Here is a 12,484-nt window from a genome sequence, read left to right as displayed (position 1 = left end):
AACATAATTTTTAAGCAAGATTGAACTCGCTGGCTCCGGCCATTTGCTCGCGCAGCTTCGCGCGCATCCTGCGTGCCGCATCGTCAGTGTTAGAAGGAGCCGGAGCGTTATCATCAGCACCACCAGCCTTCCTCTTCTGACCAGCACCACCCCGCGAGGCCTTGAAATCCTTCTTCGTGTCTTCCTTGCCGGGGCGCAGACCGGGAACATTGATTTTGCCTGGTCGATCACGCAGAGCGAAACTTTTGGCAAGGTGGCCCAAATGAAGGTCTTTGATGTTGAACATGCTGCGCTCAGCAGCAATGTGAGTTGCGTAGGCACGGATGTGAGACTGGAATGCACGGCGCGCCATCTCCAGATATTGGGGGTTATCCAGTGCCCAACGCTCCACGTCCATCTGCCAATCTGTGGTCTTCTCCTGCCAATTCTTGCTGTCCGAATCCACATTACTACCGAAACCACGCTTTAGAATTTCGTTGGCATCGGTACGGGTGAGTGCCTTGCCACCGTCACGATATCCACGCTTCAAGACTTCGACGTAGTTCTCCTCGCATCCAGGCTGGAGGAAGACCAGAGCGCGACCATCACGGCCAAGACGCGCGGTACGACCGATACGATGGGTATGATCGTCTGCGCTGAAGGCTGGGTCGTATTCAATGACAAGATCGACGTTAGGCAAATCGAGACCACGCGCAGCGACATCAGTGCAAACAAGAACTGAGGGGTCGCCGCTGCGAGAGAAGGAGTTTAGAGTAGCAGTTCGTACATGCTGGGGGAGCGAACCGTGAAGGCGATGGAGGGTGACGGAATTTGACGGAGAGGAAAATGCTGTAGCAGGCGCAATGGTGCCGTGGGGAGACATCTTCTCGCGTTCACTCTGGGTCTTTTCTTCTTCGTTTTCTTCATGGTCTTCACTGTCGCTGTCACTGTCTCTTTTATTCCCCTTTCGCTTGCCATATTCTCGCGAGAACACTTCAAACAGGAAATCAACCGAGTCGGCACAGGAGACGAAGACAATGGCTTTCATCACAGAGCCCTTACGAATGAAGGTCCGTTTGAGGAATGCAGTCAGTGAGACCAGACGCAACTTGGCTGCGACAACCGCATATGACTGCTTCAGCTGAGCAGGTACACGGAATGAATCTTCATCGTCCTTTCGACCGCGGTTTTCATCATCTTCGTCAGCGGGATCAGCCTTGATGTGGACTGCATCCTTCAAACTGATCTCTCCAAGTCGTTGCACATTCATCTTGAGCGTAGCAGAACACAAGACAGTGGTCCTACGAGTAGGCACGCCGGGAATGCGACTGGGCCGCTGTCTCGCGTCCAACTTTTTGACAATACCCTGCAATTCTTCCTCGAAACCCATGTCCATCAGACGATCACCCTCATCCAGAATCAGCCATCGCACGTTGCTGACATCCAGCACTTGTGTGTTATCCAGGTGGTCTACCAAGCGACCGGGTGTAGCGACGAGGATGTTCAGACCTTTCCTCAAGCGGGCCTTTTCAGACTTTTTCTTTTCACCACCAATAACCGTTCCACCAACAATCCAGTTCGCGCATCGGAGAAGATTTTCCAACACGACCGAAATCTGCTTACACAACTCACGAGTCGGAGCTAGAACAATAGCAAACAGACCACTGTCGCGGTGAACGCCCTCCTCTTTTGTAGCCTTCGAGAGAGCCATGATTCGCTGCACCAGCGGGAGTAGATAGGCCAGAGTTTTACCTGAACCTGTCTCAGCTTGGATGAACGCATCACTCTCCTCCTTCAGCAGCTGTGTGATCGAGGCCTTTTGAATCGCAGTCGGCGCCTTCAATTCAAGCTTAGTGAGAAGATGCGCAGCCAGGTTCGGCGATAAACCCAAGTTTGTAAAAGTGTCGATGCCATCAATCAGCGGCGCGTTGGTCGGCTTCGCCTCCTCGATGGGTTCTTCGGACTTTTCCTCCTCCACATATGTCGACTCGGGGTTGCTGGTGAAGAGCGATGAGGCAAATTGACCTGGGTGTCGGCGCGCAGCCTGCGGTTGCGATCGGGATCGTTGGCCGGCGTCTCCGCCCTTGTACTCACTTGAGTCGGTCTTTTGTCGTTTGGTCGGCCGCGAGCTCGGAATCTGGATTTGGTTCGGGTTTTTGGGCTGGTTGGGGCGTTTGTTGCCTTCGCCGTCAGGTCGAGGTTTATGCTGAGAGCGCTTTTTCGCGGAGAGACGGTCCCGCCATGTTCCTCCCTTGTATTTGGCCTCCGGCTTGATGACACTGTCCCCAATGGAGAAATTCAGAAGCATCCCATCGTCGGCCATGGTGAAAATTGCAATACCCAGCAGCTGGGTTGAATCTGGGGGTCGAGATGTTTGGCGCGGGTTGTCGAGACTTTTTTCCCGCCAAGGCCCACCCGCAAAGGAACATTCTCGGCCCGAGCCCTATCAGTCTGCCCTACTTGCCGTTTGGAGAAGGTCGGAGGATGTAATGCCAGTCAATGTCTATGAGGGGATCTATCTTCTATCCTATTTTGGCAATCCAGTTTCAATGGATTATTTTGATGTACACAGATTTTCAATAGGAAGGAAAAATCAAGCCCGTGGCTGAAGAATCAGGTTGTCGATCAGACGCACTGGCACCTTACCGTCTCCCAATCCGCAGTCCTCGCCGGGCTTGTTCTCTTCCAAGGGCGCCATCTTCAAAGCAGCACTCAGGACACCGCCCTGAGTAGGGTCAACGAGATCCAGCTCGTCGAGAGTGTTCGGATCAGCCAAGGAAATATAATCCACCTCAAAGAGCGATCTCTCAGATGGTGTCAGTGCACGCTGCTCAGCCAGCACCTGGTCGGTGATACTCCGAGCAGCCCCGAGAATGTCTGCGCGGGAAACCTTGCCCGACTGGTACGCATCCTCGGCCGCCTTGAGGGCCTTGTAGATTGTGAGTCCCACGGCACGTCTGCGGTCACCCAAATACACGTTGCGAGAGCTCATTGCCAATCCGTCGGCCTCGCGAGCAGTGCTGACAATGCGGACCTCGGTGCCAATTAGGAAGTCCTGCACCATTCGCTTGATAATGACAGTCTGCTGTACATCCTTCTGGCCGAAGTATACACGATCGGGAGTGGTGGCATTGAAGAGCTTCATGCAGACGGTTGCGACACCGCGGAAGAAAACGGGTCGGGAGCCTCCCTCGAGCTTTGAGGATAGAGGAGTGATTGTAACAAAAGATCCCTGACCATCAATGTCGGATGATGGGGGCAGAGTTGGATACATGACCTTCGACGTGGGAGCGAAGATGGCCGTGATCTGTCCGGAGCCAGGGGCCCCTGAACGGCCCAACTCCTCATTCAGCTTCTCCAGCTTCTCGACATCACTGTCCCAGGTGCGAGGGTAGCTAGATAGGTCCTCGTTGACGCCGAATTGAGTGGGGTTCACGTAGATGCTAACGAAGATATCGGTGTTCTCGCGAGCTGCTTCACGAATCAAGGAGAGATGCCCCTCATGGAGTGCACCCATCGTAGGCACAAATCCCACGGTACGTTCATTTCTTAATAATTGGTGACGGAGCTGGCGGAGAGACGGAACATCGCGAAACACTTGGAACGAAGACGGCTGGGCCGCGGGTCGAGAAGCTGCGGTGGCCAAGTTCGAGGCCGTAGCTAAGGAGAGCAGGGAGATTAGCCCTCAGAATCCCCTATAGCGATTCCGAGGGGTGTGATATTCACTTACTCGACAACGACCTGACCCCACTGACCAGACGAGACATAGTGTGCAGAGAAGACTGGCGAATAAAGCAATCTAACGGTGCCGCAGCTGTCAAACGGCGGGTGGGCGAAAGGGCGGCCTGAGGCTTCCCGCGGCTACATCGGCGGCACTGGCCGCTGCCGCCCACCGTAGCCATTCCGTGCCTCGGTTGCGTCTGGGGAAACACCTGTGAAAAGACAATCCGGGGGACGATCCTTTTTGTTGGGAACTCGAAGCTATGGCCCAGTCCCGCACTCCTCTTTCCGAGTGGATCCTTCTGTTCCTATTTGCAACCTCATCAATGGCCTCACCTGGTCGTCTCTGACCTCGCCAGCTTGCTTTCGACGTCCTCCCTTCCCCCCGCTTTTCCGACACCATGCCGCCCCCTAAATCGGCCGTCAGTGACGAGGCTCCGGATTTGGAGATCGTGGGCAAGCAGGTGACGATCCATCCGTCGGGCTTCACTGGTGGCCCTGGAGCTCAAGATGACACCATTACCGAGCGCAACCTTGTTCAGCATATGGCCCGATTCCGCGAAAACCCCCTCGACTTTCTCCGCGAGATCAGCCTGTACATGTCCGGCATGGGCTGGCGCGCATACGACGATGTGATCGGACAACCAGTGTTCTACTCGGGATTCTCCGAAAATATGAAGACGTCCATTTCAGGTAGCCCGATGCTACAGGACAAAGTCAGGGAGCTCGCGCGTACACGTCTGTCGGTCGAGGAGAAGGAGGGGCTATTGGCACTTAAAGAAGGGGCCAACTTAGATGAGAAACGAGCACGCCGCCGACACGAAATCGAGAGCAGCCTCCGAGAAGTGGTGGATAACATGATGGACAACATGATTTGCAAGATGGAGAGCAAACCTTTTATCCGGGGTGCATATTATATGTGTACACAGCTCTTGACTCGTGCTTACCACCAGGGTATCCATGTGTCCAGTGAGGAGGTCTTGCGTCTTCGAGCAGTGGCCCAAGAAGCCGCCAAGAAGAAGCAGTCCATTGTTTTTCTTCCATGCCACAAGTCACATGTGGATTATGTATCGTTGCAGCTCATTTGCTACCGTCTGGGAATTGGGTTGCCTGTTGTTGTCGCGGGCGACAACTTGAACATCCCCCTACTTGGTCCATTCCTGCAGCATGCAGGTTAGTTTTGGTTTTCTCCCGTGCTGCGTGGATGATACTGACTTCAAAAGGTGCTATGTGGATTCGACGCAGTTTCGGAAACGATCCGCTATATCATACTGTCGTACAAGCATATATCGACACCATTCTCCAGCAAGGTTTCAATTTCGAATGCTTCATTGAGGGTGGTCGCTCCAGAACTGGAAAATTGCTCTCACCCAAATTCGGAATTTTGAACTTTATTGTCGACAGTGTCTTGTCCGGGAGAACAGAGGATACAATTATTTGCCCCGTCAGTACACAGTACGACAAAGTCATCGAGACAGAGTCAGTCCATCAATTCCACTAGCCGCCATACTGTATGGTCATACTCACCTTACTCTAGGTCTTATATCAGTGAACTTTTGGGACAACCCAAACAGAAAGAGAACTTAGCTGATCTTCTTTCCTCGTCATCGGTCTTGTCTCTGAAATTGGGACGAGTCGATGTCCGATTTCATGAACCATGGAGTCTCCGTGAATTCCTTAACCAGCAACTCTCGCGGCTCAACCAATCCGGTCTCGGTACTAACCAGAAGCTTGCTCAAACCGAAAAAGGCCGTATCCTCAGAACACTCGGATATCGAGTTCTGTCCGAGATCAACGACGTCTCTGTCATGATGCCGCCAGCTCTCGTCGGGACCGTTCTTCTCACTCTGCGTGGTCGTGGTGTCGGCAAGGGTGAACTAGTCCGCCGTCTTGACTGGCTATGTGAGCGGGTCCGAGCCAAGGGCGGTCGAGTTGCCCACTTCTACCGTTCGCCCACTGATCTGGTAGTCGATCGAGCCCTCGATGTCCTAGGCCCAAAGCTGGTTGGTGTAATTTCCGGCCTAGCCGAACCGACCTATTATGCAGTCGATCGCTTCCAACTGTCATTCTACCGCAACATGCTCATCCATTTGTTCATCACGGAGGCATTAGTCTCAGTCGCAATGTACACAAAGATCAAGCAAGGCGGTGGCCCTGCCAATCAGCGCATCACGTACGAGGCGTTGAGGAATCAGGTCTATTTCCTGTCTCAGGTGAGTCTTCAGTCTACATGATGTAAATGGTAGAAACACGAGTCTAAGATCTTGAAGCTTTTCCGTGGCGAATTCATCTTCCCCCCGGAGGGTCTGTCGGCCAACATGGAAAATACCCTACGCGGCTTAGAGGCCGATGACGTGATCAAGATCACTCGCGACGGCTCCGGCACACCACAATATGTCGAACTCAGTGAGGCCGAGCGTCACTGTGGCCGTGAGAACTACGACTTTTACTGCTTCCTGATCTGGCCCTTCATCGAGGCCTCTTGGCTTGGTGCAGTCTCTCTCCTTGGTCTTACGCCACCTCTCGATGGCGGACACAATACCTGGATTGACATGAAAAAGGCCCAGGACAGCGCGCAGCTTGTGAGTGACCATCTTCGACCAGCTGCTAATTTGACTTGGCTAATTGAAACCCCAGCTTGGAAAAACGCTCTATCATCAAGGAGACCTTTCCTACTTCGAGGCTGTGAACAAGGAGACTCTTCGAAATTCATATCAGCGCTTTGAAGAAGAGGGAATCATCCTCGTGGCCAAGGACAAGGAATCTCGTGCCGGTCCATCGCTCAAACTAGCGCCTGAATGGACACCAGAAAGAGACCCTACCAGCGGGAGAGTCTTGGACCGAGGAAAACTCTGGGACTTTACTGAACTCATTGCCCAGTCCCGTCGTGAGGGGTGAGTTGAATATCTCAATGATTCCATAGAGTATATGCTAACCATGTCCGCTAGCAAAAACCGTCGCGATGGCGCCACTGTCTCCTCGCGTGTCTTGACCATGTCGGACATTGTCGGTCGCCAGCTATTCTACAATGCTGCAGCTCCGCCTCCAGCTGGTGTCTCATCCCGGCAGATGCGCCGAAAGGCCATTGGAACAGATGCGAAGCTCTAATGCCATCAGCAGCGGAGATCTCTCTGGTTCCTCAATTTTCTCAGCTAATTCAACTTACATCTTAAATACCCCGAAGTCAACCGGTCCGTCACTGGTGTTGACTTCTTGTATATACACGAATATATCTCACTTCGACCTTGCTGGATTTTTTCTTATAACGTCTTGGGAAAATCCTTGACATCTAGAACCTGTGCTCCAGAAGCAATGTCTCTCCGGGCACCACGATCGCGGATTCTCACGGCATCGAGGCATCTTCCCTCTGATTTTTCTAGCACTCTTTGGAAGCTCTACCCGAGCCCGAAACAAAACGCGGCGGGCTTATTCCGCACCGCCACGCGATCAAGCTCCGCCCGAGTGTCCCAGGGCGAACCTTAACTCTTAGTTTTTGCAGACAGCTGCGGTGCCTGAACAATAATTGCAATAATTGAAACAAGAATTTGGGCAGTGAACTCATTTTCACCAAGTGCGCTAGAATGGGGATCTAAAGCAGGTAAAGACACTATCGGCAAATCTCACTAGCCCAGCAACATCATAGGGCGTTCCACAGCATATAATTGCCGATCACTTTGCCGATGACCCCAGGATTTTGACCAGCCGATGTCTAAAGGTGGGCTTTGACTAGCGTCGTCCAGAAAGGGCCCATGCACAGTGGTTACACTGATCGCCGGTTTTCTTGCTGGGCGGCGAGTCCCTTCAGGGCCAATTCATCCTATCACCGAAGCCACATCAGTTGGATCGGAAGAGCCGACTACCAGGTATGCAAATGTTCTCTTGCTTAGGCTCGGCAGTCGCTCATCGGGTCTCTACTTGGTGGCCTTTGCGCCTGCTGCATCCTTCGGCTTAACTAGGTGAAGGCTTGATCGTGGAGAAGCCGATGTGCCTCCTCCCCCACACTTCCTTCTCCGCAAATTGACATTCAGACTTTGACAGCTCCGATGCCAGAGCTTGCCTTGAAGTTTCTTGTATTAGTCGGACATATTTACTCTTCGGTAAGAGCAAAGGAGGCATCGAATCCAAGAACCTTAAGGTAAGTGTTGGTATCACCAGCTAGGTACTGTGTACACAGTTAAGTGGACAGTTTTTATGCTCCAGAGCAAAAAGTCAATTGATTCTCTTGATAGATGTAGATGTGTACCAGGTCCGGTCCAAAATACCCCTGAATCCAATACGCCGATCCTCGGTGGTCCCAACACCGGTGCCGCGGCTTGGCGCAAGGTCACCCAGCAAAGGAATGTGATCTACCAGTCGTCAGCGGCAAGTTGCCGCTTGCTTGTTCTGACAAAAGGATATGTACCGACAGTAAGGAATGGAAAAATTCCGCGCCAAGAATCCTTCACAAGATGAATCGATGACATCAAGTCACGGGGGTATCCGACGGGTAGAAGCCCACGATATGGCCTTCTCTTACCTGATAATATTGACGAATACCTAGTTCGCTCAAGCTTGGTCTGATCCCTGTCATAAATACCTGCCACTCGTCTTATCAAAAGAGGGCGAATCAGATGCCTACTAAACACTTAATACAATGTCCAGATTCTCATGCTTCATCAACCTCATCTATAGAGATAATTCACGAACCAAAAAGGTTAAGTTTCCTCAGATATTCGCTTGTTCAGAAGGTTGCTCTTATCCCATTTATTCTATCATGGAAGATCAAGAATAAAGTTTTATACAGGCACTTGAAGCATGATCACATCCTCTCCAAAGCTCGAGCTCCTCCCATACTGCGGGGGCACCTTCGGCTTCTTTCCGCATACAAGTAGGCCCTACACTACATTGAGAAGCATCGGACGCAAAGTCGGCTAGCGGGGGAAGGATAATTACCGAGGAATCCACTCCTTCTCTCCGGGGATCAAATTGCGGAGATATGAGGTTCCACAGCTAAGGCTATTAGTTGAGGCAAATGATTAAGATGAAGAGTATAAATCGAGGCGTTTGCGACTTCCAAACCCATGAACACACTTAAGAAAGAGAGTAGGGCTACTTCTACTGTCACTCTATCAATCACAATGTGCCACTCTGTTCTGGCACGCCTTCCTAAGGCCTTGACTCTTTTTTCTACATTGTTGAGTCCTGTCATTGCATCCTCAAGTGGAGAACTATGGCCTCTGCAGACGTACAAGAGTTCTCCTATCAAGACACCACATATGAACGTCACAAAGATGGGCCAAACGGAACCTGGTCTTCTTTTCTTCACTCCACAAGATATTCTTCGGAATATCGGCCAACCAGCCATCTATTCAGACGATGGACAACTCGTCTGGCAGGGGCAAAGCGGCAATCAATCCGCACTTCAGCCTCAAATGCTCAACGGCGAGCCCGTAATTGCCTACTGGGAAGGCTATTCCGGTGAGGGATTCGGATTCGGACACATTAGCATCCTGAATAGCTCGTATGATGAGATCCATCGCGTCACACTGGACTGCAAGTCGCAGAACTTTGTGACAGTTTTTGACCCGATGGAATTCGAGTCTTGTATCGATATCCACGAGAGCCAGCTTACGAATAATGGCACCATTCTGGTTACTGCTGTCAATGTCACGCAGGCTGATCTCAGCTCTGTCGGGGGCCCAAAGGATGGTTGGATCCAGGATGGTCTCATCTACGAGATTGATCTTGTTACCAATGAGATCCTTTTTCGGTGGAGCGCCCACGAGCATATTGATCAGGTGCCACTCAGCGATGTGCGGGCTCCGCTTGAGGCTCCTGAATCTGGTCAAAACAAGACAAGTCCGTACGGATATCCGCATCTCAATGCTATCTACAAGTATGGTGATGATTATTTGCTTTCATCTCGATACATGTGCAGTGTCTTCTTCCTTTCATCCAACGGGTCTGTCATCTGGCATCTCCATGTATGTATCTTCATTGTTTCTGCAACCAAGTTCGAGCAAGCTTCATCAAGACAACGCTAATACATCCCACAGGGCCGAACTGGTGGCGATTTTAATTTGGGTCTCGGAACAAGCTTCTGCTACCAGCACGACGTCCGCTTCATATCACAAACTACCGAGCGCGTCACGCTCTCCATGCACAATAACGACAACACCGAGTTCACAGGCCATACATCCCTAACCACAGGCATTGTCCTTGAGCTCGAACTCCAGGGGTCAAAGCAAGTCACCCTCAAGAGCCGGATGTGGGACGCCGACGAGCCGGTATATGCCGAGTCCCAGGGAAGCTACCAGTCTCTTGGTAATGGGCACGTCTTGCAGGATCACGGAGCTACTCCGAAAATCGAAGAGTTTGATGAGAACGGAAGAATTGTGATGCGGGCCCGCTTTGGGTATGATAATACCATGCAGACTTACCGGGTATATCGATACCCCTGGACTGGGACCCCGTCTACCAAGCCGGACGTTGCTGCTTGTGTCCAGAGCGGAAGTGGTAAGGCTGCTGTGTATGTGAGCTGGAATGGGGCGACGGATCTTGAATCGTGGAAGGTGTATTCGGGGGGTGACCTTATACAGACCGCTTTAAGGAATGGATTCGAGACGACAATCATGGTGGACGATTTGAGTGCTGGTGAGGAGATTACTGTTGAAGCAGCTGGGGGTGTTGGAGATGGGACTAGGTCTGACTCGGTCATGATCAGTCAGAGTTGTTGATTCATGTGGTAGGAAGCCTCCATAACTCCATATGTCATAATCTGACAAGGGTATATAATCAGACCCCAAGTTTAGGAGGGAGTAGCGTTAAATGGTCTGTCTTATAGAAATCTCTCGTATTCAATCTTCTTTTCATTCACTTGTTGTTCGATACAAACGACCATAGGGTGTGGAGAAGAGGACTTCCCGTCCGCTCAGCCGTACTTAAGCCACATACGAATCGCAGTCACTTTCCTGAACGCCTTTTGGTTTAAATCGTTAATGCGGGTGATGTTGGTGAGAGCACTCTTTGCATCGGCCTTCGGAGTTTTCGATATCCTCAAGAAGCGGACCTGCTTAGATCACGAGGCTTGGCATTTTGGTGTAAGTATTATTCGAAACCAGTCACCTACGGGTCTCAACCCATCACCAAATTTGGTATCCTCTTTTCGTCTGATGACATGATTGCGGAGTTAATGGCAGGATGTGGCCTTTGTGGTTCCCGATGAATAGATGACGGTAGCCTCTTCCGTCCTTACGCAAGCCGGTTTTTTTTCTACCTTGCACAAAGCGCCTAGATTGTCCTCGTTTAAATCGATATCAGGCTCAATTTGCTTCGGAGCACATCCACATCAGCGACAATCTGATTTTATCTTTGCACCTGAAATTCGATACTCAGTGGGGATTAGAAGACTTATGTGGTGAGGGGTTTCAAGACTCTCCATCTATTTTCAGTGTGGCAGATCCTCGGCTTACCCCTGCATTGCCGGGCTACAGACGAGGACGGTTGGCATCAGAATGTTCTGAGGTGATGATTTTAAGTCCTGCCAAAATTTGCGAGGTTATAATTTTGCGCTTCTGTCAGATTACTACACCGTTTATGAAACCAATTAGATGGCGATTCTGACTTATATATCGAAATACATGGTCTATAAAGGCATCATTGACGGAAAAGAACTAGGAAATGAGTACGGAGAGTTCTATTTTGCCCTCTTGCGACTCGGTAGTGTTTTCACATCTGGGTAAGCTTCGCTGTGATTTGTCTTTGAGTGGGCGCCTGCCAAGAGAGCAAAGTTCATAGCCATACGTATTGGCAATGAGTACTCACAGACTTATAAAATGTAGAGGAATTTCATTTCTTATTTTGTAAATGCGCTTAAATAACGGTTCGGAAGATGAGCGCCTCGAAATTTATTTAAATATCGACTATTTTTGTGCCATCAAAATTCGCCGCCTGAGAAAAGTAGTATCCTCTCTGGTTTGAAATAACTCGTTTGCCATCGACAGAGTCCCGAAAATCACAGTTAAAATGCGTATGTCCAAATGCCCAAAGTTTCACGACGCCACGATTCCAGCAAGGCTCACTTGATAAATCAGACATGAAAGCAGAGGAAATTTTGCTGCCAGCATGTTGAGGATCGACAACATCTTTACTGATCAATGGGCAGTAGTGAGTCAACACGACAACCTTTCGATTTGGTTCGAAGCGTGAGATTGAATCGATTTCATTGTTGAGCCAGTCGAGGTCTGCGCGATGCGCTTCTTGGTGTGCCTCAACAGACCAATCATCGATATAATAATTATCATTCAGGCCAAAACTGACGCTATCCTCTTGTTCGTGTGCCACCTGCGAGAACAGGGTGCATCCAAGAATGCTAAGTGTTGATGAAATGTCGTGGCGTGCTTTGTCGAGGAAAACAAATTGGCCGAGCGGTTTGCCCGATGGGAGAGGCGCCAATCCGGATTCGAAACGTTTGATTTTCGTTTTAGCTTCGGTCCAACTGCTGTAATAGGGCTCATGGTTTCCCAAAACCAGAAACACGATACGAAATTCCTCGAGTTGTTTGCGAAGAAAGCGGAAGAAGCCATCGTCTTTGGCGTAGCCAATGTCGCCAACTAATGCCAGGTATGGCGCTTTGGGCTCGATATGGAAAACATCGTATGCATTAGGAACTTCCAGATGAAGATCTGACAGGATTTGCATTTGTGTTTCAGCCATGGGTGGCTATGCGAAACGCAAACTGTTTTAGATGCTGGGTATATTCTGAGGGAAGGTATCCCACAGCGCTAATACAGTGGCGGCACTGAGG

At 50.7% G+C, this 12,484-nt stretch overlaps 5 protein-coding genes across 5 annotated transcripts; 2 read left to right on the top strand and 3 right to left on the bottom strand.

Moving 5' to 3' along the window:
• Window positions 1-10: 10 nt before the first annotated feature.
• dbp7 (putative ATP-dependent RNA helicase) lies at window positions 11-2,302 on the bottom strand (the record flags this gene model as incomplete). Its single annotated transcript, XM_056617797.1, has 1 exon — window positions 11-2,302. One exon carries the CDS (start codon window positions 2,300-2,302, stop codon window positions 11-13), a length of 2,292 nt encoding a protein of 763 aa, XP_056473956.1.
• A 270-nt stretch (window positions 2,303-2,572) lies between these two features.
• Window positions 2,573-3,746, bottom strand: N7532_005302 (pantoate--beta-alanine ligase PAN6; the record flags this gene model as incomplete). The annotated part of the gene is made up of 2 exons (XM_056617796.1): window positions 2,573-3,663; window positions 3,710-3,746. 2 exons carry the CDS (start codon window positions 3,744-3,746, stop codon window positions 2,573-2,575), a joined length of 1,128 nt encoding a protein of 375 aa, XP_056473955.1.
• A 354-nt stretch (window positions 3,747-4,100) lies between these two features.
• N7532_005301 (lysophospholipid acyltransferase family protein) lies at window positions 4,101-6,807 on the top strand (the record flags this gene model as incomplete). Its single annotated transcript, XM_056617795.1, has 6 exons — window positions 4,101-4,872; window positions 4,923-5,178; window positions 5,237-5,912; window positions 5,970-6,281; window positions 6,337-6,593; window positions 6,648-6,807. 6 exons carry the CDS (start codon window positions 4,101-4,103, stop codon window positions 6,805-6,807), a joined length of 2,433 nt encoding a protein of 810 aa, XP_056473954.1.
• Window positions 6,808-8,816: 2,009 nt separating this feature from the next.
• Window positions 8,817-10,415, top strand: N7532_005300 (arylsulfotransferase family protein; the record flags this gene model as incomplete). Its single annotated transcript, XM_056617794.1, has 2 exons — window positions 8,817-9,662; window positions 9,735-10,415. 2 exons carry the CDS (start codon window positions 8,817-8,819, stop codon window positions 10,413-10,415), a joined length of 1,527 nt encoding a protein of 508 aa, XP_056473953.1.
• Window positions 10,416-11,589: 1,174 nt separating this feature from the next.
• Window positions 11,590-12,378, bottom strand: N7532_005299 (Ser/Thr protein phosphatase superfamily; the record flags this gene model as incomplete). The annotated part of the gene is made up of 1 exon (XM_056617793.1): window positions 11,590-12,378. The coding sequence occupies one exon, from the start codon at window positions 12,376-12,378 to the stop codon at window positions 11,590-11,592; it is 789 nt and encodes a 262-aa protein (XP_056473952.1).
• Between the last annotated feature and the right edge of the window lie 106 nt (window positions 12,379-12,484).

This window comes from Penicillium argentinense (assembly GCF_028826775.1).
Source record: "Penicillium argentinense strain IBT 30761 chromosome Unknown utg000005l_segment0_segment0, whole genome shotgun sequence".
NCBI classification, from domain to species: Eukaryota; Fungi; Ascomycota; class Eurotiomycetes; order Eurotiales; family Aspergillaceae; genus Penicillium; species Penicillium argentinense.
The sequence above is the reverse complement of the archived record's forward strand: the minus strand, read 5'-3'. Positions and strand labels throughout refer to the sequence as shown.